Raw genomic sequence first — 26,674 nt, forward strand, 5'->3', positions numbered from 1 at the left:
GGGAAAGCTGGGAGGCCCCACCTGCCCCACCTACAACTCACCCAGCCCTGCCCAGCACAGGGAACTGCCTGGAAGTTATTAACTCAGGGAGGAGTGGCACAAATTGTAGCTCCACGAGAGAAGAGAGACCGCAGTTACATTTGGGGTGTGAAAAAGCTACGGCCCCTGAGCAGCTCTGAACAGGTCAGCTGCTACCCTTGGCTAAAGCAAATGCTTGTGGGCCCAAGGGTTCAGGCTCCATGACCAGGTCTAAGCGAGCCTGATTGTGCCTTGGCTCAGGGCTTTTGGCTACAGCTTGAGCCTATATCTAAGCCTAAGCCTGTCTACAAACTGACCGACACCCAGCTACCCTGTAGATGTTTCCCAGTGGCCACCCAGAAGCCACATCTGGCTCAGTTTGGGGGCCCTCTATTGCTAGAGACAGGAAATAGTATCCATCACAAGAGGAGTAAAGGCATCAGCCAGACTCCTCCTGTCCCTGGAGCTGACAGAAGGTCACATGGAACTGACAGTGCCAATCTGAGATTCGGAGGGCAGAATCGAGGGAGAAGGAAGATGGCAAGTACATGCGGGCATGAATTGTCACCCCTGTGTGTTTGATCTGGGTGTGTATGTCACATGTAAGGAAGCGGATACTGTGTGACGGGGTCTATAGAAACCTTATGGAAGAAAGAAGAGCAAGTAAAGCAAAGCATGTACAGCAGGATAGACCACCAGACTAGACCAGAGCTGGGGTGGGGATGAGGAATCTGAGAAAGCTCCCAGTCTCCAGGACAACATCTGCATCTTTGGGGATTTGGCAAGGTCAACAGTTATCTATTAAGTCAAAGAATATCTATTGATTTCTCCTATTACTATTACCTTCCTCTTACTTTGGGCTATGCCCTCTGTTCAATGCTGAGGCTATAGCAGTGAGCAAGTTAATTTTTGCTGTCAACAAATGTATGATCTAAAGAAGGTGATAGACACATAACAGGCAATAACAACACTGTGCTTGGAGGGCTGCAAAAGACACAGCACAAGAGGCTGTGGGAACACAGAGCGGGCACCTAATTCAGTCTGAGGGAGTCAAGGAAGGTTCCCTGGAAAAAGGAATTCTAGGTTGAGTCCTAAAAGATAAGTAGGAATTAGCCAGCCTTTGCAAATGGCCTCCTGCCATATTCTTTTTGGCTGCTTGGCAAGCCTGAAGCAGAGATAAATAGGTCTATTTGGTTCCAAGTGACCCTGGAACTGCTGAAAATGTCACCTCTGCTCCTTATGTGTTAGCTGCTAACCTGGGCCTGGACAAGAGGGTACACAGCTGTTTTCAGGGGATCCCTGGGCACCAGCAGATAAGTATGGGCCATGGCTAAACACACATCTCTCCCCTGCCTGCCCTACCCCCACCTCCTCGACCAGGGATGCCTATTAATCCTGACAAATGATGACTTACGAACATGTAATGCAAACTGATTCATCATACATTCAAATCCAGCGCCCCGCCCCAGCAGGAGGCCCCAGCCAGACAAGTGTATTACACGGATAATGTATTTGACGTATTAATAAAACCAGCCGCATTGCTCTGGCGCGGGGACTGGGGAATGCCAATATACGATGACAGATCACATATTGATGAAATCCAGATGTTTGGAATCATAGTCTTGGGGCCTTGTTCATATTGACTGAAGGTAAAAAATGCCTGTCTGTCATCGTGTTAACTCCTGCTGTCCCACACTCAGCAGAGGCGCCAATCAGTTTTCTGGAGGAAAGAGGAGAAAGGGGATGAGCGAGAGGAGACAGGTGATTCGGATGGATGGATGGATGGAGTAGAGAGGACGCAGTTGTGGATAGCATGAGTGGATGGGACATTCTCATGCCTGATGTTCTTGACCTCTCAGCACCATTTGACTCTACTGATGACACTTCCCTCTTCCTTGAAGCCTTGCTTTCCTGGCTTCAAGAATATTACACTTTCGCCTGTAATCCCAGCACTCAGGAGGCTGAGGCAAGAGGATCACTGTGAGTTTGAGACCAGCCTGGGCTACATAGTGAGTTCCAGGTCAGTCTCAACTACACAGTGAGACCCTATCTCAGAAAACCAAAAAAAAAAAACAAAAGAAAAGAAGAAAAAAATATTACACTTTTCTTTCCTTTTCTTTTTTTTTTTAATCTGCCTATCTCATGACCATTCCTTCTTAGTCCTAATGACTTAAATTTCCTTTGCCTGTTTGAGTTAACCTGCCGGAGGTTCTGTGGCAGAATCTTCATGGTCTATATTCTATGAACTCACCTATTCTTAACTTCATTCATTCACTCACTCAGTAACTGCTTCCTGAGTGTTGACCATTTACCAAACATTGTTCTAGATAAAAGAGATACAGCAGTGAACTCCAGTTCTTATCTTTATGTCAGTGTCTCCTAGGTCTACACTTCTAGCTCTGGCTCAACATAAGGTGCCTACTCAGCATTTTCACACAGATGTCTTAACAGTGCCTCAAACTAAGAAATCCAAAACTGAGCCCAGTTCCTTCTTCCCTGAGCCTGCTGCTCTCCCCCTGTTCTCTAAGTCAGTAAATAGTGTACCATCTAGTAGTCATTCAAAGCTGAAATTCTGAAGTCATCCTTAACTCCTATCTGTCTTTTAACCTTCATGTCCAACAATTTGCTTCTGCCCATCATGATCATCACACTAGAATGATGTCATAGTCCTTTCTCACCTGAGCTAGTGAAACTCCTACACAGCCTTCCTATGTTTGTTCTTGTTCCCTTTGCCATCAGCTACTTTGCAACTAGAATGATCTTTTTTAAATGCAAGCCCAATCAGTCACTCTCCTGCTTATAACTATTCAAAGGTTTCCTGTTATATGTTTAAAAATAATAACAACCGAAATCATTAGTAGAGATAAAAAGCTCTTCAAGATGCGACCTCTTATCCTACTTCAGCACTCTGCCCCTCACTCTTCTCCAGCCACATGGACTACTTTCAAATCCTCATTTAGGCTTCCTCCCCTCTGTACCTTCATACATGCTGCTTTCTATGTAGACCACTACTTCCTCTTGTCATTGCTTGACTGGTTCCCACTCCTCCTTCAGACCTTTGCTTAAATGTCACATCCTTCACCTACTAGACCAGATGATATGCTCCCTTAGTTCTATGTATTTCCCTTTTCCTAATACTACTCTGAGGACACTTGTTTAATATCTCCATCCATAGTCAGGTCTCAAGTTTTCTGAGGACAGAGATTATGTCTGTTCTGTCCACTATTGTCTGTCATCTTTACTGTAATACCAGTAGACAGCCGTGGAGTAGTACTGAGTCATTAGCTAAGTGCATGGGTAGACCAATAGGTAGATATTGCTCAGGTTTGGAATCAAACAGGCCTGGATTTAAATTCCTACTCTTCCCTTTGTAAATCTTCCATTGCATTATTCTGAGCTTCACTTTCTTCATCAATGTGATAGAGATAACAATTCCTACTTCACAAGACTATTACAAGGTAAATTATGTGCAGCCTAGTATATAATGACATTCAATAAACAGTCCTATTATTGAACAGATAATGGGTAAATAATTGGTTGGATAGAGAGATGGACACATTGACAAACAAACAAATAAACAGATATATAGGTATGGCTGGTCAGGAGAAGGGGCCAGAGGAGCCAGGGTTAAGGTACCTCCTGAGTGGTAGACAGTCTTAATTATTGCAGTGAAGAAGGCCGGATACAAGACAAGGCCAAGCTGATGCCAGGAGGGGAAGACTGTGCACATAAACAACAAATATGTGCTGGTATCTTAGCTGAAACAATAATGACTCCTCACTTATACACATGCCTTACTTAACTGGATCTTGCAAAAGTCCTGGAAGTTAAATATTATCCTCACTTCATATAAGGAGAAATTAAGCTCAAAATTGTTAAGTGCCCAAGGTCACATAGCTAGAAAGAGGCAACTCTGTTGAATTATTGAAGTTCTACAGTGCATTTTAGTCACTAGAAAATGGGGATGGAGTCAGAAGGGGAAGGGCATACATATTTTCACACAAAGACACAATATATATCAACATACATACTCTTGCAAGTCTTAGCCTCTGTTACCGTACATATGCTTAGAGTCCCTCTCGTCCTCATTTTAATGCTCCTATCCCTTGTCCAGTGGTGGCAAACCTGTGGCACACGTGCCACAGCAGGCTGTTCATATCATTGAGAGCTCTAAAAGGTTTGCCATCATTGCCCTAGTCAAACTTTAGACAGTCAAGCCATGCCTCTGTGGTCTGCAGAGAAAGGACTGTAGAGACGGAGATTGCTTCTTGGATAAGCAGAGAGGCAATAATGAAACCCCCAAGCGATAGAACTGGGACTAAAGCAAACAGGACACACCAGGGATGCGTCACATGGTGGGAAGTTGCAAGGCCAGTTATGGATTAGTGACCTAGCAGGGCAGGACTTTCCCTTTGAATGAGATCTTCACCATACGTACTCCCCAGATTCTCTATGGAAGATGCCAGAAGAGGCAGTCTCTGGGCCATGAGTCGCCTGTGCCCAATGATTGGCAATTCCCAACAGAGGGGGGCAGCAGAGGACTGATCTAGGCCCCCAGGTACCTGAGCCTTCATTGCAAGTTTTGAGGGCTGGATGGGCTGGATCCTGGCCCAGGAGAGGGAGAGGGCACCTTGGCTTGACCTCTTCTCCCTACTCAACTAGCCAGTCTCTCTTTGCAGTTTATAGTCAGTCACTTTCTGTTGGAACCATACTGCTGATTGGCAGGGAAGGTAATCGAGCAGCTCAGCAAGGGAGAGGAACTCCTGGAGGTCACACAACCAGACATAGACCTGACCCGACTCCAAGTCCTGGTTCTGCCAGAGGCCCTTGTCTGCTCTTTGAGCCAGAGTTGCCCTGTGTAAAGGTGAGGATAGGGTCAAGACCCCTCCCCTCCCTGTCCTCCTCCTGCTTCAGAGATACCTGCGCGGCAGGGAAGTGAAGGTGGCAGGTCCTACCGCAGCAGAGGTGGTGGGGAGGGAGGCGAGGTAATGAATGTGGACGGGAGGCGGAATGAGCGATCCATCTTTGCATGAGACGGGAGGGGGCTGCGGGCATCCCCCCTCACACACTCACACACTCAATCAGGCGCTGTCAGACCTCCGGCTGCCTGGCATTTTGGTGAAGAATCTCTCAGCTAAAAATTGTTGTCAGTCCCATTTCCTCGTTATCAGCGCAAGGGCTGAGGCAGCGCCCGGGGATTAGCAGGAGCGGAGAACGCCCCGCGCTTGCCATCCACTGCCGATAACACTGGGCCTCCCGCCTCACCTCCCCCATTCATCATCTTTAGCACTGACAGCCTGGCCCAGTCCCTGTCCCCATCCCCTCCTGCTTCTGCTGCTCTGCACTGTGCTGGCTCCTGACCTCCCCAGAGAGCTAATTCTCCTGGAGAGGGACAGGATTCAACCTAGGCCTAAGTGACCTAGACCCACCTGTGGCAAAAGGCCTTGCTCAGCTGTTGGGGAGCTCATCCAGGGAGGGAGTGGGGATGCTCAAGCGGATGATGCTTTCTGACAGCCTGCCTCGCCAGGCTCCTACGCCTACCTGTGACGTTGCCAATTGTACTGGAGAAGGGATTCCTGCATCAGATGGACAGCTAGACCAAGGATTTCTGGGGGCCTCACCAGCCTGAGATGGCTCCCAAATTCTGGGAATTGTGGAAAGGAAGAGCCAAAGAATGTCTCCTCCTGAACCTGAAAAGAGTAGGGGGTTGAGGGCTTCATTCCCACTCCAGCAAGACCACAGCCCCTTCCTCTTGGCCATCCCCAGCGGTTTTATGGCCCATTTTATGGCCACTGTAATGGCCCAGGTCAAAAGCTTCAGGGAGCTGTATTCTGGGAATTATGCAAAAGAGGAGCAGGCCCAGGGCCAGAGTATGGATTTTATCATTAAACCTGGGCAGGCCATGTCCTTAGTGCAGTAAAATCCACGTCATGACCACAGGTCTCAATATAAAATTATAGGGAACACAGCAGGGGAGGGAAAGCGGGAGGCCCATAGCTACGCTATCACCTGCCACTCTAACCCCTGAGAATAATGGGGTAGGATAGAGGACATAGGTTTCAGGATCTCTCTGCTGATCCCTGTCAATGCTACTAGAATGTGGGAGCCAAGAAGAGGGCCCATTATCCTAATAAAATAAAACTGAGTCAATGCTCAGAAAAACAGAATATTCCCATGGATGCAAAGCAGGTGAAATGAAAATAAATATATAGGAATGCTGATACCCGGCCCCCCGGCTTGGAGAAAGGAATCTGGGGTACAGGGGGCCCTAAAGGCCAGATTTAGTGTCGCAGACCAAAATCCCTGTCGTGTCCACCTCAGCTCAGACCCCATTTCCTAGATCCTCCTTGTCCCATGCTCTTCGTGTGTCCCTGTTCCAGTGATCTGTCCCAGCAACCTGTCAACGCTCCCTTGCTCATCTTCATGCCTCCCATTGACCATCACTTCCCCATGGATCCTACCAACCCTATGCTGTCTCCTCCCGCCCTCCCACAGTACCCTCATTGCTCATGCCTCCCTTACAGTTCTGACCTATACTCACTAGAGTCTCTGGCTTTCTTTTTTGAGCTTTCCCACTAATTTGTGACTTCCTAGAGGCGCGGAATGTGTTTTAGTTATCTCTGAGATCTGGTTTCCCCTAGAATAATATATGACATTTGATTGTTTTATAAATGCTTGCTGAATAAACAAATAAATGAAGCCATCAGATCAAGAACCAAGTTCAGGCCAGGTGTGGTGGCTCACACCTGTAATCCTAGCACTCAGGAGGCAGAGGTAGAAGGATCACCATGAGTTCGAGGCCAGCCTGGGCTACATAGTGAGTTCAGGGCCAGCCTGTACTACAAAGCGAGACCCTGTCTTAAAAAACAAACCCCCTACCCCCAAAAAAGAACCAAGTTCAGGCATTCCTGCCTCAATTTCTCCATCTGTAGAATATAGGTAATGGGCCTGGAGAAGTCCTAGGATTTCATTCACCTCTGAGCTAAAATAAGGGGCAGAGCTAAAACTAGAATCCTCACCTTCCACCTCCCAGGGGCCACATCTGCTTCTTTTAGTCAAAGCTGCCTTCCAACTTTCCCCTAAACATCTGAGGCACAGCCACCAAGGCACATGTCAAAAGGACTTCCTTTCCTCTTCTTTATCATTGAACACCTACTCTGTGCCACGCCTGCAATAAATTGTCTATATATAGGGCGAGGGATTTAGCTCAGTGGTTCTGCCATCTGCCTCTCAAGCGCAAGGTCCCAAGTTCAATCCCTGGTACCAGAAAAAAAAAAAAAAGTGTCTATATACAGATGAATAACAAATGGTCCCTGCCCACAAGGAACTCACAGCATATTCATTAATTCATTCACTTGCTCCCATTCCTTGCCTAGTATACTTCTAAGGTGCAACTTAAATTTCATTCTTTTGACTAAGCCTTCTCTTTTTACCATAACTCACCCCCACTACCAAAAAAACAGAATGAATTGCTCCTCGAGCCCTCAAATAACTCAATCCAGGCATGTAGAAGAGCCATAATCCTGCTGAGTCTGTCAAAGGGAGGTGAGTTCTTGTACTTAGCCTGGACTGGGAGCTTCCTTGGGTATAGGGCTGTCAAGTTTAGGATATGAAAATAAAAGATATCCAGAGAAATTTGATTTTGGAAAAACAAGGGATAATTTTTGTACAAATATGCCTCATGCAATATTTAGGGCATACTTACACTAAAGCATTATGCGTTGCTTATCTGAAACCAAATTTCATCAGGCATCCTGTATTTAATCTGGCATCCCTACTCAAGTAACCATCTTGGCCATCACTGCATGGGCTTTATCTCTGACACTCTCCAGGCACCCAGGAGAAGAAAAGGCAAGGAGGAAGATCTGGTCTCAAGTCCACACTTTCTACAGTCAGAGCATCCATGAATAGCTAAGGATGTTTCTAAATAAATAGGGATCCTCAACCCCATGCTGTAAACAGGCTAGCAGGGCACTGCACGAGAGAAAGGATGGGGTTTGGGTGTCCAATGGGGATAAACCGGGCAACCAGCTCACTTCCTCCTAGCATGGTTTGTTCTGTTATCATCAGTGACAGTAGAAATAGAGTTCGGGCACCTATTTGACCCCTGGGGTGCACACATACTGGAGATGCAATTGGAAGGGTAGAGTGGAAGGAGAGAACTTAGAATCAATGAGACTCACAAGGAGCCAGTGAGATTATCCAAGGGAGACTTGAATGAGGAGAACATAGATTCGAGGGATGTCGAAGAAGCAGAATGGACAGGGTTTGGTACTTCAACGAATGAGGAGTTCAGGGGAGTAAGGCAAAGGAACGGGCATACAGTGAGTAAGCCTGAAGTTACTGGCTTAGGTGACTGGGTGAAAGAGGTATTAACAGAGACACTCACTGCTGAAAGAGGAGTAGGTACGGGAGGGGTGAAAAAGTTGAAGAATTCAACTTTGAATTGTTGGGTTTCAGATTCTTACAGGACCTTCAGGCATTGAAGTCCTTTAGACATTTGAGTTTTGTTTTGTTTTGTTTTTCGTACCAGGGATCGAACTCCGGACCTTGCACTTGTGAGGCAGGCAGTGGCACCACGGAGCTAAATCCCCAGCCCCTAGACATTTGAATATAGGCGTATGGAGGCATCCAGAGTAGAAATACAGAGTCTGCAGTCAGTAAAGCATGGGTGGGATTATGGCCATAGAATGAGCAAGATCACCTAGCACATAGAACGAGAACAGAGGCTGAAGGAGGCCTTGGGGAGAAGGGAGAAAAGGAAAATGCTGCCCTGGAGGTCCCCTAGTCCTTGTTGGTCCTTCCCACTCAACTGCAAGGGCCTCAAGGGCAGAACTACACCTGATTCCATGTTAGGACCCCACTGCTCTGCAGTGCACCTGGTTCAGTGTAAGCATGAGAGGATGTTTATTGAATGACTCCTGGACTAAATCCCCTTTCTCTGCCCTACCCCCTCGTCTTCCTTCTCCAGATCTGAAGAGTATAAAAACACGAAAGGAAACAGACAGGGGTGGGGGCACTCAGTATTCTGGGTAATGCTGTGTTTAAACGCCTGTGAAATGGAGTGGTCAAGGTTTGAGTGCACAGAGCACTGACTGTCTCCCAGTAGATTTCCAAGAGGGGCAGCTGGCTGAGGAAGAACCATTTATGGTCACAGCCTCTGGAGCTGTGAAACAGAGTGATGGTCTTAGACTCTCAGGCTCTCAGGCTTGCTGGCTCTCCTCTCCTATAAGTCAAGAACATAAGGAGGCAGTAGCAGGCTTGAGATGGAGAACAGTCCTGCTCACATGTATCTGTTCTTCCCTCACCAGGTAAGAAGAAAGCAGCAGCACTGTTTGACAGCCAGGCCCCAATCTGCCCCATCTGCCAAGTCCTGCTGAGGCCCAGTGAGTTGCAGGAGCACATGGAACAGGAACTGGAGCAGCTGGCCCAGCTGCCCACCAGGTAAGCCACCAACACAGAGCCTGCCTGCTAGAGATGCACCTGAGGCTCCCAGCCACCAGGTCTCAGGATTATACCAGCCTACAGGGAGAAGCTGGGATCCTCCTGCCATTCCTAGCCACTTTCAACCCTCAGATCCTCCAGCTAAATGGTGCTCACTTTCTCTTCCTGATGTATTTTGTAAGGTGAGAGTGACTCCCCAAGCCCCAGCTGCAAAAGAGCATTATGGGAACTAGCCAGGGGATACCTACTACAGGCCTAGCACTGCATGTGGGGCCTCAGAGTAGGATAAAAGAAGCATGTGTGGGCCTGGCAGCCCCATCAGAAGGTCAGCCTGGTCCTGCCAGCCAGGAGAGGAGTAGTACTTTATGAATCTCAGGGGTTGAAAGGTAACAGTCTTGACCCACCCCAGCTCATCCCCAGTCCTCCCTTCCCTGCCCGCACCTGAAGGACTGTGCCGAGCCTCCTCAAGAACCTTAGAAAACAGCTAGGTAACCAAGGAAAGGGGTGACAAATCTTAGTAGTGTAAAGCAACCACTCCATTAGGCTCACGCAGTCAGGGTACAGAGGGCATGCCTGTATCTGCTCCAGATGTCTGGGGACTCAGCTGGGAAGACATGGGAGCTGAGAGCTTCCAGAGACTTCCTTCCCTCATGCATCTGATGCTTGATGCCAGCTATCAGCTGGGATCTCAGATGGACCTGGGTCCAAAGTACTTTCAGAAACTTTTCCAGGTGGCTTGGGCTTCTCATAGCTTGGTAGCCCTGAGGTAGTTGGTCTTCGTACACAGCGCCTTAGGGCTCCAAAAATAAATGTTCCAACCAAGATGCGAGCTGGATCACCTTTTGTAACCTAACCTCAGAAGTCATTCCACTGTATTCTATTGATCAAAGCAGTATTAGTCTACCCACATTCCAGGAGAGCAGGAACACCCACCTCTTTTGTTGGGAGGAGTGGTGAGGTCTTACGGTAGAAGATTACATGGGAAAGAAGAGATGGCTGCAGCCACCTTTGGGAACTACAGTCTACCACAGTGAACTGCCTGGCCCTCCACTCCAGTCCTACCCCTCATTCAGTTCAAGTCATAAGAAATAAATGACCCCCTTCCCGTCCACACTCTCGACGAATCACCTCCCAGGGTACAGGGATCCGAAATGGCCCCGTCCAGGAAGTTCACAGCACAAGAGTATAGAAAGTCAGGAATAAAAACCTGAAGGAACAGAAGCTGCTCTATGGGAGGAGATGGAGCTCTGGGAGTATCTAGGAGGCCCCAAATGTGGCACAGGACAGAGAAGGCTTCCTGGTGGGCAAAAGTTGAGGGAAAAAGTACTGGTATTGCAGTGTTACAAATTACCCCAAAACCTAGTGGCTTTAAACAACAAACATTTACTATCTGCATTTCTGTGGGTCACCAGTTCCAGACCAGTCTAGAAGGGTAGTTGTGGGTAGTTGTGACTATTGGCTCAGAGTCTTTTCGGGGGCTGCAACTGAAGTCATCTGCGGGGCTTCCTGAAACTGCGGCATGTTTCCAAGCAGCTCACTTCACATCGCTGTTGGCAGGAGGCCTCAGTTCCTCTCTATGGGTCCCTCCAAGGGCTGCTTGAGTTTCCCTCTGACATGGCAGATGACCTCCTACAAGCATGTGATCCAAGAAAAACTAAGGAGGAAGCCACAGTGCCTTTCCCTAGTGTAGGAAGTCACACACCATTGCTTCACCTATACCCTATTCTATTCATTAGAAACAGGTCATCGAGTGCAGCCTGACTCAAGAGTGGAAAATCAAGCTATATAAACTCTGCCTCTTGAATGAGAGCAGTAGCAAAAGAATTTGGGAACATACCTTATCATACCTTAAAACCCCCATGGAAGACTGTATTAATGGTAGCTAATAAGCCTTATTAAACACTAAGTGCCAAGTATTTTACATTGCATTAATTTATTTAATCATCGTTACACCCCTCTGAGGTAGGTGGTACAGTTACATGTTAATTGATGATGTTCATTCTGAGAAATTCATCCTTAGATGATTTTGTCAAATGAACATCATACAATGTGCTTACACAAACTAAGATGGCAGCTAAGCATAGAGGCACACACCTGTAATCCCAGCACTCCGGAGGCTGAGGCAAGAGGGTCTGGAGTTTGAGGCCAGCCTGCCCTACATAATGAGTTCAAGTCTAGCCTAGTCTACACAATGGGACTCTGTCTCAAAACAAACAAAAAAATCATAAGATGGCTACAATGTCATTAGGCAATATAATCATATGGAACCATTGTCATATATGTTGTCCATTCTTTTTTGGCAGGGGGGTTGAGACAGGGTCTCACTATGCAGTTAGACTGACCTGGAACTCACTATGTAGCTCAGGCTGGTCTCAAACTCACAGTGATCCTCCTGCCTCAGCCTCCCAAGTGCTGGGATTACAGGCGTGAGCCACCACACCCAGCATGTTGTCCATTCTTGCCCAAAACACTGTTATGTGGTACCTGACTGTAATGACTAACCCCATTTCACAGATGAGGAAACAGGCACTGTAACACTGTAATACTGCTCAGTAGTAAGGTAACAATAAGATTCAAACTCAGACAGTTTGACTCCAGCGCTGATCCTCTTAATCCCTCAACAAACACACCGGGGACTGACCTGCCCAAGCAGAGTGAAAGACACAGCCCAGTTGAGTGCCACGCCTTGCTTGTCCAGGAGTTCTGTATAACTTGCTCCCAACAGAGGACTTCTCAATGGGAACAGAAAACAGAGGAAGAGGTGGAGAGAACCACTGTCTCATACAGGCTGTGTGTCCCTGAGGGTCCTGAGGACCAGATCTCTCTGCCTCCTGGCTGGGATCCCTCACTTGTGCTGCCCAGAGCCCAGGCGCACTCATGACGCATCCCATCCCTCATTCCTCGCAGAGCATCAAGTCCCTTTCCCCACCCAAAGTCCCCACCTATGTCCCTGCCCTCAAGGCTGTGTCTCAGGTCCCCCACATCTGTCCTGTCACGTCCGGCCAGGCCCAGCACCCCCTACGCCCACACCGCCTCTGCACGTGCACACCCTGCGACCCAGGCACGCCACCCCCCAACACGGGGTGTCTGACAGCCGGACAGCGGGATCTGCACAGCAAGTGAAATTCCCGTCGGATCGATAAAGCCGAAGCGCTGGCGGCGACGGGTCGATGGTTTTATCTGTCTCGGCCCTGCCGCGCCCGGCGCGCTGACAGCTGGACCGGCCGGCAAAGGCGTTCAAGGGCAGCCGCGCCCGCGCCCCCTCCCTGGCCGCTGCGCCCACCGACTGCAGGCTGGACTGGCCGGCCGCCCCGTGATTTATCTGGATTTTTAATTGGAAAAAATTTGCGAATTAATTGATTTCAGGAACTTGCCAATTAACATTGTAATTGGGTGCGTGATAAATTCCCAAGGAGTGTGTCAGCTCCCTCCGGGCTGGCTGCCGCCCTCAGGAGGGGACGGCAGGGCCCCAGCTTTGTGCCCTTGCCCCGCCCTGCTGGCTTGGGGAGTGGGGACATGAGAGGCGCTGGAGAAGGGTGGGGAAAGGAGGTTCGGGGCTTCTGAAGTATTCCCCTCTTTTCTCCTCCCCACCATCAGTATCCTGAAAAGAAAGGGGATTTGGCCTGGCCATTTCATAGATGGGGAAACCGAGTCCCGCAGAAGGCCAGAAGCCAAATGTGGGCATCCACACTCCGTTGCCTCCTCCTTGCTCGCTAATCCTCCCCTTCCCGGTCGGCCTCATGCGCTCTTCCTCTCTCAGCTCCCCTACTTTCTTGGCCCAGAGGGCTCCTCCCCCTCCTCTCTTAGTCACCCCTCTTGCCCTCCCCTCTTCCTCAGCCCAGGCCTGTCCTGAGCTTGTGATAGAGCTGGCAGGGGGCCCTCTGTCAGCCTGCCGCCAGGTTCTGCCTGAGGAGCTTTCAGGGTGGACCTGTGCTGCCTCCTGTCGCTTTCAGTCCAACAGCACAGAGCAGGGACCCTGGGAGCAAACTGCTATTTGGGATACACCCAAGGGCTCACAGAGAAGCAGCAGCCTTCCAGTTCCAAGCTAGGGAGCTGGTTTTTCACAGGTATGCACAGCCCCCTTCACACACACACACACACACACACACACACACACACACACACACACCCTGAAAACTGCCTTCCTGCCATGCACATTCCCGCAGGTACATGGTCACCCAGACCCTCACAGGAAGAGCAGTGGGAGCTCCCACTGGCGCAGAGATTGCAGTTCTCAAAGCTCTCACATTTGACATCAGAGATTATACCCACAAACCCTACCCTGTCTTTCTCCTTCTCAGTCCTGCCAACCAGGGCTCTCTTAGATGGCAGGACCTGGCCAGTGAAGACAGAGAGGGCAAAGTTAAGTCAAGGACAGACTGTGGAGGGCCTCGCATGCTGGAGGGGATCCTAGACTGGAGGGATAACGAGAATAGTCAGGAGTCGGGATGAAGCGCCAGCAAAGCAAGATGAGCTATAGCAGAAGGCTTGGAGTATAGACCAAGGGCTGAGACGGGGTGGGGTCCTGGGGCAATGGCAGTGGCAGTAGGGTGCAGAAGAGAGGACTTAGCCGGAGTACTTCCTAAAAGGACACTTTCTGACTTGGATGATTAGAAGTGTGGAGCGGGCAGAGAGGCAAATGCTAAAGGCAAGAAGGGGCCACAGGCAAGGCTCTGGGCAAGCTGAGCCTAAGATGTCTCTAGGATGGTGATGGGGCAGGGACTGGGTGTGGATGGTAGTAGGGACACAGGCAAGGGCAGAAGACAGAAGGGCAAGTGGCAGGGGATGGCCCCTGACCTCTCTGTGGCCCTCAGGCAGGAACTTCCATCCATGAAGAAGAAAAAGCCTTGGACATAGAGAATTTGTACAGAACTGAAAGTGGGGCCTAGTTTGATAGGGCTTGAGCTCAGAGATCTCCTCTGGGAGGCTTCCAGAGCCACTGAGAGAGCCAGCTTCTAGGCTGGGAAGCCAGCTCGCTGGGCAGGGCTTTAAAAGGGCTGAAAGAAGCCAAAGGGAGGCTGGGTGACTGTAGAGGAGAGGCAGGGTATGGAGATGCCAGTGCCCCCACCCCCACTTAAGCCTTATTTAAGGCTGGCCTCGGTGTTTGGTTGGGTAATGAACTAGATAAACAATTCCCCAAATAGATTAAAACGAAGTGTAACTTACAAAGGCGGCTGGTGATGATGGTTTATTCCCCGGCAGTGCACCATTTCTTTATTTCCAAGGATAATTCAGTGTAAATCACCTTAATTAAAAGTGTCAGCCCAGCCCATGAATATTGTACTTAGGAACGCGTTTCCTGGGTCCCAGTTATAATTTAAAACCCATGGATCACTAGGCAGCGAGTGACTGAGCAAGGGAGGAAATCGTTGAGGGTGGGCTGTGGAACAGGGAGGGACAGAAGGCAGAGCTGATGGGCTGGGCAGGAGCCAGACTGCGAACAGCTCCTGGGTTTAGACCTCCCTGCTCCAAGGCAGGCCTCTCACCAAGCTCTTCAATCTCTGGAGGACCAAGCCAACTTAGAGACGATGCGGTTGGTGGAGGAAATATAGGGCAGAGCCTTGGCTCAGAGCGAGGAAATGGTCTGAGGTTGTACTCTTTTCATGCAAAGGAAGGGAAGAATATTACTAGAGAAAGAGCTAGATGATGGGCTTTGCCAAGTGGGAGGCTGGACCTCCTGACCCCGAAGGGCCTCATGCTATTCGGTAATGTAGTAAAGTCCTGGGTCAGTAAGACCCTCCCCCGAAGTCACAGCAAAGGAAGAGAAGAAAGAGAACACTTCTGCCCCGAAGCCTAAGCCCTGTGTGTCTTCAGGAAAGCAGTAGGCAATTAAAACTCAGCACCATGAGCTAGGTGTATGTGGTGTTGTGTACTCATAATCCCAACTACTTGGAAAGCTGATGCAGGAGGATCACTCAAGTCTGGGAGTTCAAGACCAGCCAAGGCAATATAGTGAGACCTTCTGAATATATATATCCAACACTTTGGACTTGTTTAGATCCAAACTTATATCTCAAATCCTCCAAGGACTGTGGGAACACAAAAATGTCACCTGACCTGTTAATCAACTTTGTAAAATGTCTGTGATGACTCAGGGGGATAACACATACAAATCTTGTGTCCGTCATATATAGGGGGTACAATGATCATTCATTCCTTTTTTGCCCCCTGTTCTCACCTGATCCAACTAGTCTGGAGCAATGCCTGGTGAGAACAGTACATACAGTAGGAGCCTCGCTTTTTGGTTTGTTTTTTGTTTTTTTCTGGATCACACTTTATTGAGCACCACATGGAGCTAGCTCTGCATAGGTGCAGCAGTGAGGAGGACAGCTCTCCCTCAAGAGAATGGGTGTCTGATTTTGTAGGCAGAATGATGAAGGAGTCATAGCAGTCATGAACTCACAAATCAGTGGCACCTCCAGAGCAGCTCAGTTTCCCCTTTATATCCTCAATTCCTCCATGAGAGCAAAGCAGGACCATTTATGAGCAAAATATAATCAGACAGAACCTTTTCTGGCTGTCCTTCCTAGTCTGTGATGTCCCTATTGTGTGATCAGACTGGTAGACCTCAGACCTTGACCTCATCCTGCAGCAGAATCTAGTAGCCTCTGCACTGTGATGTATGTGTGTCGTATGTGCCAGTATGTGATTCCATCTGATGGGTGTATGCTGGTGCCTGTATCTATGCTTGTGTTATGTGGACTTGTGTATATGAGCAGCTCTTCATCCAGTCCGTGTGGCTGTTATGAATTTGTCTTTATGGCCATGTCTCTGGGAATATGACCCTGTGGCCCTGTGCATCTGTTATGCATGCCTGAGCCTCCCACTATGACTGCATGTAAGCGTGCCTGTTGGCAAAATTACAGTTTGTGTATATGTGTCTGCCTTTAGACCAGGGCTTCACAGCCTCAGCACTATTGATGTTTTGGGGTCAGATGATTCTGTGTTGTGAGAGAGGGGCTGTCTAAGACTCTAGGATGTTTAATATCCTCTACGCACTAGATGCCAGTAGCAACCCCCTCTCCCGCCTAACTTTCAACACTTGAAAATATCTTTAGGGGATGGGGTACAGCTCAGAGGTGGAGAGTTGGCCTAGCACATGTGAGTCCTGGGTTTAACCCCCTAGCACTATAAAATATAGATATCTAGATATTGCCAAATTTCCCTAGGTGGGTAACACAACCCCACCTCCCACACCCCGCTGACATAAGGACAAATCTTCCTATGCTTTTGCACATTGGGTGTGCCTATGTTGGCCCAATGGGTGCCTAAGCACATCTGCAAGTGTTCCCTGTGGGTACACCTTGTAAGTCTGCATGGGCCCCATATATTCTGCCTTAGATGTGTGCACATCTGTGTCTTTTGTGTGTTCTGTGGGTATGCTCCACATGTGTGCCTGTGTGAGGACTTATGAAAACGAGCTGCATCTGACTCCATGCATACACAGAATCAGCCAGCACCTCTGTATGCATGTGTGTGTGTGTGTGTGTGTGTGTGTGTTCACGTGCACATGCGCAAACGTGTAAGCACAGATGTGGCAAGTGTAGTGGGGGCAGCAGGCAAGGAGGGACAGGAACAGGGATATTAATGTTTCTGAAGTGGATCTGATTTGATATGTCTTGTTCCATTGTCAGCATCTGTTTAGTGGGGATTTGTAATACTTTGTGGCTCTGGATCACTCATGCTTAGCGCGGGATGTGGCCTTGCATACCAATTTTGTTATTAAACACAGTCCTTGCCTCCCCCACAGCCCATCCATCACCTCCCGCCCCGGCCCCCGCCTGCTCTGAGCTGCCCACCATATTTCAGGACCCGGCTCCCACCCGCCTGCCATGCCCGATGCTGGAGGGCCTGGGGCTGACAAATTGAATCAGGGGGAGATCATTCCTGGCCTAACACAGTTTGCAGCGTGTTGGAGGAAGAATTGACAAGAGCCATGTCAGCTCCATCACCCCAATCCCATAGGAGCTAAGAGCAGGCTGGGGACGGGGGTGGAAAGCAGGGAGTCTCCATAACAGGCAGAATCATCAGGGATGATCCCAGGAGTGAGGTAAATTCTCCTTCTCCAGATTCCATACCTGGTATCTACACCCCCACCCCACTCCAGTGGCCAGCATGACCTTTGGCCTCTGAGCTAGGATAGACTATTGGACTGAATGGAAGGGGTGGAACTCCACTAAACTGGCTGGGCTAGCTTGGGCTAGGCTGGCTATGCCTCTCTTGGGGGCTTCTTGCTACTCTACCCTTGCATGCCCTGGGCAGCAGGTGGAATGGTCACCCTGTTCTCTTCTTTCTTGGCAGCAAGAATTCCCTTCTGAAGGATGCCATGGCTCCAGGTACCCCCAAGGTAGGTGGCCAATTGTGTTTCTCCTTCCGCCCATCCTAACCTAGACCTGGTTTCTCCTAAGAAAAAGGAATGCTTCATGGATTACCAACTGTCTCCAGGGCTTGAACATCAGCCTGAGGTTTAGGGCTGCTCTGTGTGTTTGTGTGTATATGTATCTGTGTGCACATGTGCATGCAAGCGTGTGGTCTGGTCTGTGTGTGAATGTGGGCATATTCATCTGATTTCCTCCTCTTCAAGCTAGAATGGAGTCAGAGTGAAGAACAGCCTGGGAAGGTGGGTGACCCAGACACTAAGGCTGGGGAAACTCAAAAAAAAGATGAGCTATAACAAATGAAGAAATACATAGAAATTTGGTCAATACAGATGGTTCAGGGCCTCAGAAACCAGATCATAGGACAGTGTGGTGTGTGTGTGTGTGTGTGTGTGTGTGTATACATGTACATGCACACACAGAGACAATAAGGAACCAGAGAGGATGCTGGGTCTATCTGGGTGGGGAGACAATCTGTCCCTTGAACAGACACTATTGGAGAAAAATTTGAAAGCATCAGATGAAGAAAGGAAAGGTGAAGGGCAAGTATCTGGCATAAAGGAGGGGCCAGAGAGACCCTAGCACAATGATATAATTTGTACCAAGAACTCCCCTATTGCCACAGAGGTAGGTGGTGCTGCTTCCTCAAAGGTGATGATTTTGAGGACACAGCTAGAGAGGAAGACTAAACCCTCACTCCCTGAGTAGCCCTTCCCCACCTCAGCACAAGGCTGCCCTCTCATAAGCTCTCACAGCAACTCTCCAGTGTATGTTATGGGGAGTGAGGAGGAAGTGTTGAAGCTCGGGAAGTAAAGTCAGTGAGGAAGAGTACTAGGGGAGATGAGAACAAACTCCCAGATGAGAATCTCAGAGACTTCTGCACATATAGTGAAGATAAGGTCCAGGAGGCCAGGGAGGACAGAAAAGGGACAGTCAGTGAATTAGGAGGACTACAGAAGAGCGTGGTATCCCAGAAGCTAAGGAAAAAAAAAAGTTTTGAAATGTATGGAATGGTCAGTAATCCAACAGGGAAAGGCTGGTAAAGGAGCCCACTGTGTTTGGAAGGCTTAAAGTCACTGCTCACTTCTGAGAGGACAGTTTGGGAAAAGGAACCAGAATGGCAGATATCACCTCCACAGGGTTGGCCCGACTATCCTTCAGGCTTTTAAAAGGGTGGACTAGCCAGGTATGGTGGCACACACCTGTAACCCAGCACTTTCTGAGGCTGAGGCAGGAGAATCACAAGTTCAACCCCAGCCTGGGTTGACTTAGTGAGACCTGGGGGTGGGGGTGGGGGTGGGAGGGTGCTGGTAATATAGTTCAGTGCAAAGGCCTTCAATTCAATCCCTAATACTGAGGGGAAAACAAAGGTAGAGGTTGACCTGGCACCTTCTTTTAAGAAGTTGGTCAGCTATAGCCATAGCTATAGCCAGAGAGAGGAGGAAAGAAAACTTGAACTAACCTTGGATTGCAGCTGGACTGGTCAAGGAGACAAAGTCCTCTGAGTCCTAAATAGAAAAGAAGAGGGGAGCCAGGCAGCTTGGATTTAGAGATAGGGAGCCACACTGGCTGAGATTGGCCCACCCTGCAGCATAGAAGGGTGAGGCTCAGGAAGGTCGTGACCAAGCTTCTGTGCTGGCCACTACAACCAGTGACATGTGACACCTAAGCATGGCTAGCAGGGGTGAGGACTTGAACGCCACAGAGGCCTGTATTCTGAAGACACAATCTACATCCATACATAGCTCCTCACATATACGCAGCACCACATAAAGCCAGATCCAAAGGCACACCCAGGAAGTCTTAAACCTGAGCACATTCCTGCACCCACAGATGCAGGCACGATGATCACCAGAGGCAGAGGCAAGGCATACGTGCCCACCACTTCCAGATACGTGCTCACACCCCCAAGCTGAACAGTTCCTGGCCCATCCTTGGCCTTGACCCAGGCTTTAGGGAAGCAGGTCGTGGGGGAAGGAATAGGAGCTAAAAGATCAAAGCACAAGACTGAGAGGACGGAGTGGGAGGGAGAGAGGAGGAGGAAGAGAGGGCAAGGGGGCCTTAGACAAGATTGATGGCCTCGTTGCCATTAAGAAAAAAATTAGCCGGTGGCGGCTATCATATTAAAGGGTGAAGAAGCCGTGAATTATTTTCTTAAAGATCTTATCGCTTACAATGATAATTTTACCTTCCAAAAGGCCACTTTTAATGAGGCGAAGAGCCAGGCAAAAAGTCATGATTTAATGCCAGGATTTTTTTTTCAAAACACATTTTACTGCTTTTTGGTCCATGTTTAAAAAGCGCCAGTGACCTTTTTTTATTCCACTTGCCCCAGGTGTAATGCTGAGGCCTCTCAGGGCTTCTAACCTAGAGAGAATGAGAGAGAGAAAGGTGGGGGGAGAAGATGAAGATGAATATGAGAGAGATGGAAGAGAGATCATGAATGAACAAGTATGAGCTTTCTCATGGTCGTGAGGGTCCCACATTGTTCCCCGTCCTCAGCATCTTCCTTGGGACCAGAGCAAAAGGACATTACCTGAGAATACCTCCTTTCTGGTCTGTGGCTGAGTCACCTACCAGACTCTTGCTGGGCTCAGGAAGGTACAGAGGGAGCTTCCAGCTACAGGAAATCCCACCACAAGCCTTTGCAGTTCGTGTCTCTTCCAGCTCCTAGGCCAATCTATGGGCAAGTCAGGGAGTCCAGCCAGCCAGACCAGCAGCTGCCCCTTTCCTTCCCAGGGCCCTTGCTGAGGATGTGCATCCTGGCCACCACATGCAGGTCACATCCTAAGGCTCAGTTGGAGAGGAAGGATAAATGGCTGCTCCATCTTTCCCAAATTGCTTTCTTTGGGCTGTCACTGGCTATTTGGCATGGATTTCTAGGCCAGGGAGGACTCCTAGGGAATTGTGTGCAGTCTGGAGAAGGGGGGTGGTTGTTTTCGGGCCTCCAGGCCCCCAGTTTGCAGCTGAACAGGCCTTGGCAAGAGCTGGCTCTCAGGCTGATCGTGCCATGTGGTATTTAGAATTGTGGTGCTCACACACAATTTAAAGCAGACAGTTTATTAATCTAAACTGCAGTTGTATGTAGAAAAGGCCGTGCAGGATTGACATGGGAGGATTAGTTTTGTTGGGGTTTTTGCTGGGGTCATAGCCACATCATGGGGATAAATGGACCCAGCGTACATCCCTAGCTCCACACAGGAAACTCATACATACTATTTAATTTACTGTCTCCATTGCGAGGCTGCCATCAGCCTGTATTAGGGCAGGCAGGGTGGCAGGTATATGGCTTTTCCCCCAACCCTTTACAGGGGTCTTAGAGTGTGTACTCGCTAAGAGAATGAAGCATGTATAGTTGAGCCCACTGGAAGTGGCCGAGAGTCATGCCCCACGGGGGCAGAGCTCAGACAAAGCAAGTATGGAAGAGGTTCTGACACCCCAGAGGATCTCTACCCAGCCCTAAAGCAGCCATCCTCTTCCATGTGCCTTGCCCCTCACCCTTTCAGGGTCTCCTGGCCTCCTGTGCCTTTGCCTTCCTTCTGTGCCTCACCCCCAAAAGCTCCACAGGACTAGGGACTTCTGGGGACTGACTGACCATTGAGTCTAAGGCCTCATTTTTTTTTGTTCTTCTTCTTCTTCTTCTTTCTTCTTCCAGTCCCTTCTATTGTCTGCTTCCATCAAGAGGGAAGGAGAATCTCCGACAGCATAGTTTTTTTTGTTCTTCTTCTTCTTCTTCTTTCTTCTTCTTCCAGTCCCTTCTATTGTCTGCTTCCATCAAGAGGGAAGGAGAATCTCCGACAGCATCACCACACTCATCTGCCACCGATGATCTTCACCACTCAGACAGATACCAGGTGAGGAGGGTATAGCAGGTGGCCAGGAGAAGTGAGTTCACTGGGGTGGAGCTTCAGTGCCATTCAGGGATGTTAACTCCACCCCTCCTCTACAGGCTGGGAAGGGGACTAAATGCGTTTGATTTCCTCTGTCTATGGTAGTGCCCTTAAGTGAAGTCAGAAGGCCTAGGTGTAGGGAATGGCCCTTAAATAGATGGATTTTAGGGAGAGGCACCAAAGTCCCCTGGGCTCTGCTGAGCCCTGAGCACCTTTGAAGCATGCATCCATCCATCCTGTGGAGTTTTGTTTTATGAAGACCCAGCGACATAGCCCAGAATCACTGAAGATTTCAGACTTTGAAAGCAGGATCCCTCAAGCAAGTAACATTCAATATTGCCAACTCTTGGTGTCAGGCCCAGGTAGAGAAAGAGGCAAACAATGGCTATGGGTGTTTGGGGCAAACAGGAAGGGAATAATCATACGATACTAAAATAGCAGAGCATGAAGGGAGCCTGTAGATGAACCTTCTTTATGGTAGGAAGGAAAAAGAAAGCTTTCTTCCTCCCAGAAGCTTTTATCTGAAGAGAGGTAGAGTCTGGCCTTTAGGATCCCCATCAGATGTTAAGAAAACAAGGCCCTGCTCCAAGGAACATTTGTCTAAATGGCAACAGGGTTTCCCAGAAAGCCCGATGTGAAAAGGGAAAAACAGTCCTGGTCCGATATGACAAGGACCAATAAGCTGAAATAGAGAGCCAGAGTCTCTGCTGGCATGCACAAGCCCTTGCTTGGAACTAAAGAAAAATGTCCTCTCGGGCACACTTTCCTCCTAGCTGTCACAGCCTGCCATCAGGGTACAGAGCTGAGAGGGGAAATGCCAAGAGCGGGCTGGAAACCAGCTTTCACTGGTATCTCCTCTGGTGGATACCTTTTTATTGAACTCAAACTACATAGCCAGTCTTGGAGAGGGATCCCTGCTATCTTGGGCTGTTTTAAGAATGACAGCCCATTTAGCACCTGGGAGACATCACCCTGATCCAGACAACCCTGACTAGGTAGAGTACACAATTCTAATGAATTCTGGTCTCAGGGACAGAGCTCTGTACCTGCACCAAAGGATAGGAAGAGCCCTGCCTACAGAGGCCCCTCTTCCCTTCTTCACTCACAGGATCAGCCTGGCTGTGTGCTCAACTAGGAAAACAGTAACTATCAAGCAAAAATTGCATATTCTCCTGGACCCCCCATTCCTACCCACAAAATGTTGGTGTTTCTTCTATTCTCTACAATGTAAGAGGAAAACAAGGGGCTTAGGCAAGAGGCTTTCCTAAAAGTAAACACATATGACCACATGCACGCGCGCACACACACACACACACACACACACACAGTCACTCACATGAAGCATTTTACAAACAGCTAACTTTGAAAGATAAGGAAACCTCTAGAGATCCAGGTGTTCCTCTCAGAGGTCTTTGGATCCCAAGTTAAGAAGCAAAACCCTGTTCTAGACTCTTAAAAACTCTTCTTCCTAAAGGACAAATCAGATTGATTTCCTATAATATAAAGTTCAAGTTCCTTTGCATAGTACCAAGGCCTTCTGTGGTTTAGATGTAACCTATATTTCCAGCTTCCATTCCTAATTGTGCTCTCCTTGAATCCCACAGTCTAAGCTCACTAAATTAATACTATCCACTCCCTGAACATGCCCTTCCTTTCTTGCCTCATCTTTCCATGAGTTGCTGCTTCTAACAGTATTAATCTACCCCACTGAACCAGATTTCTATTTACCTTTCAATATCCCCAATGTTACTCCTCTAAGAAGCCTATGGATTAGCTATCTCTTCTCATGACCCTTTGGGTGTCCCTGTTATTGCCCCTGTCACTTTATATCATGATCACTTGTTTAGGTATGTTTCTGTTATGTATCCCAAAACTTGTTGGCTCAATACAAGTTATCGTTTCTTATGATTCTGTGGGTTGGCTGGGTATTTCTTCACTTAATGCAGCTTAGTCCTCTAAGGAAGGGCTGGACTGGAAGGTCCCAATGTCCTTGCCACATATCTGGGAGGTTGGCTGTGGTTCTCTTCCATGTGGCCTCTCAACTTTTTTACTTAGCAGTCACTCAGAAGTGTCCCACCAAGAGGGTGAAGACCACAGCTTCTGTGCACAGAGTCCTGAGATTAAAAGCTGTAACTCAGGCAACATTGATTCCACCACCTTTTATTGGGCAAAGTAAATCACAAAACTAACCCTTAATCATGAGGTGAAGAAACTCAGCTCTTGAGAGAAGCAAAGAATTGTGGCCATATTTAATCTATCACAATGAATCTTGACTCTTTGCTGGATTTGGAGTTCCTCCAAGGAAAAGATCTTGTCTTATCCTTCGCTTACTCAAATGTTTATCTAGTACCACTCATGCTCAGCCTAGTGTCCTTCCCTCGAAGGACAATGGCAAATGGATATATAGGGCATAGTATTCCAAGTGCTAGGCCAAGCATGTAAATAAGCTTCTAAGATAGTACAGTGGAAAGAAAGGGAAATCAGAGCGAGTGTCACATAAGAGGTAATGACTAAACAGGGTTTCAGAGAAGGAATAGGAGTTCACTGTAATAACAAGGAAGAAAACGTATTTCACATAAAGGTAATACTGTGTGCAAAGGACAAAGAGGTATAATATGGGATGATGTATTTAGAAACCTGTTAGCAGCTCAGTTTTGTTGGAAAGGAGACTGCTCGCTGAATTAATGCCACCCACACCCTGGCTGTGCTGTTAGGAAAGGGAGTTGGTGACAGGTGAAGCTGGAAAGTAACTCAGAAACTAAAATGGATATCCAGTTCTTTACACAATGCCTGGCAAGTTGCAGTTTTGTGGTTGTGTTAGGTTTAACTGTTAATCTAGGCCTAAAGGGGCTATTGGTTTCTAGTTTAGATTTCCATTTACCATGCTTAGCCCCTGCTCAATACCTACCATTATCTCACTTTACCCTCATGTCAACTGCATAAGCTAGGATTCACTGGCCCTTGTTACTAAGGAGACAGGTTATGTATGTATATGTTTTGAGAGACCAGGTCTAACTGTGTAATTCAGGATGGCCTCAATCTTGCAATCCTCCTGCTTCAGCCTCCTAAGTGCTGGGATTTACAGGTGTGTACCACCACACCCAGTTTGGAGTGACGCTTCTAAATTATGAGAGAGTAAAAATTTCAACTTGAGTCTGTCTGGCTGTGAATCCTAGACTGTTTCTGTGTTAGCTTTCCATTACTGTAACAAATACTGAGATAATCAATTCATGAAGGAAAACAGTTATCTCGGCTCACAGTTTTAGAGGTATGTCTATGATTAGTTGGCCACATGTTACATCACATCATGGCAGGAACACATAGTCCCATTCACTTCATGTCCAGAAAGCAATAAAAGAAAACGAGAGACTAGAATCCCACATTGTCTTTGAGGCCATGCACCACTCTCCATGACCAGAAGACCTCCCACAAGGCCCCACCTTTTAAAGGTTCTACCACCTCCCAGTAGCATCAAGCTGGGGACCAAGACTTTAACACATGGGCTTTGGGGGAACATTCAAGATCTAAACTGTAGGATTTTCCTAGCCTCGCACTGGGCTCAGGGCTTCCCTCATAATGTCCTTCTCTCCTATTGATATCTCCTTCACATTAGACCATGTGTTGAGTGAGGAGGTAGAGATAACTTCTCACGTAGATAGGATGGATATGTAAACAACGAAAATACACATGATTAGAGGGACACCAAGGAACTGTGAAAACTGACAGGAGGTAACAAACCCAGCCTTGGAGGAAAAAAAATGAAGGCTTGCCAGAATTCTGAAGAATGAACAACAGTAAACCAGGCAGGGAACAATGGAGTACAGGGCAAGAAGGGCTCAAAAAGCTACAGGTAACTCTGCAAAGCTGTGTCAAGAGGAATGCGTGGAGAGGGAGTAGATGTGGTAGAAGAGTCTAGAGAAGTAGGCAGGGCAGGGCAGCCTGTGTCACAGGACTTCTATGTGGAAAAACACTGAAGGAGTTAAAGAAGGGGACACAGGGTTAATTTTCCATGTGAAATGTGAAGGATGGGTCGCAGGGAGAGAAACTGCAGACCAAAAGATTAGCTGGGAGTCAGTTGGAAATTGAGAGCTAATAAGATTATGAAGCAGAGCAATGACCAATAGGTATAGTTATTGAAGCAAAACTCAGGAACGTTGTGCCTATGCCAAATGCCATGCTGGGCTTTGGCTTCACCACAGTGACTCTCACATGGCCCCAACCCTGGTGTGGTCAGTCCACTGTTAAAAATTTATACAGGCTATGTAGAGATGAAAGTACTCTTATGGGTGGGAAAGCAATGCTTTAGTTAGGCCTGGAAGGAGGGTGTGTAGGAAATACACAAGAGGGTGGAGGTCAGAAAATTTAAGAGATCTTTAAAAGTATATTCTAGGGAGCTAAAGAATTGATTGTGAGGGATGAAGGAGAAAATAAGGTCAAGGGCAACTCTCAACTGTGTGAGCTCAGTAGATGTTGGCATCCTCTTACGAACTTGGAACCCAGGACCCAGAAAGAGGGGTGTGTGTTTGAGTTCAGTGTTGACCTTAAAGACGTGCAATGCCTGTAGGAGCTCCAGACAACGTCCAGCAGACAGTGGAGTCCTCTAAAAACAGAACTGCGATGGAGTGGAGGCTAAATGTAGGCCGCATAATGTGGGACGGCCCGTGGACGATCGGGTTTAGCTGGCCTCCTTCCAGCCGAAGAGCGCCCTCTGAGCCCTCTGCCCTAGGCCGTCCGCACAAGAGGCGGGACCTGCGGCGGCCTCTGGGGCGGAAGCCCAGCAACGAGAGGTGGCTGGGGAGGGGGACGGGCAGGGGGTGACGGATTTCGTGGCTGCTAAAGCTAAAGCGGCGGGGGGAGGGGCGATTTAGGGGCGGTGGGAGGACCCTTGGGAGTGGCTCTAGAAGGTTGCTCTCCGAGTGTGAGCGGCTGTTTCCTGGTCTTAGT

The 26,674-nt window shown here is 48.4% G+C and overlaps 1 protein-coding gene across 1 annotated transcript in view; it reads left to right on the forward strand.

Annotated features, from left to right (window-relative positions):
• Positions 1 to 26,674, forward strand: part of Rnf220 (ring finger protein 220) — a 219,074-nt gene that overhangs the window by 173,142 nt on the left and 19,258 nt on the right. Inside the window, exons 2-5 of the mRNA XM_033767379.1 lie at positions 9,330 to 9,462; positions 17,764 to 17,809; positions 21,593 to 21,703; positions 26,121 to 26,184. Of these exons, the coding sequence (XP_033623270.1) occupies positions 9,330 to 9,462; positions 17,764 to 17,809; positions 21,593 to 21,703; positions 26,121 to 26,184 (354 nt within the window). The remainder of the gene's footprint in view (positions 1 to 9,329; positions 9,463 to 17,763; positions 17,810 to 21,592; positions 21,704 to 26,120; positions 26,185 to 26,674) is intronic.

Source organism: Fukomys damarensis, unplaced genomic scaffold (assembly GCF_012274545.1).
Source record: "Fukomys damarensis isolate Sample0158 unplaced genomic scaffold, DMR_v1.0_HiC HiC_scaffold_23, whole genome shotgun sequence".
Lineage (NCBI taxonomy): Eukaryota > Metazoa > Chordata > Mammalia > Rodentia > Bathyergidae > Fukomys > Fukomys damarensis.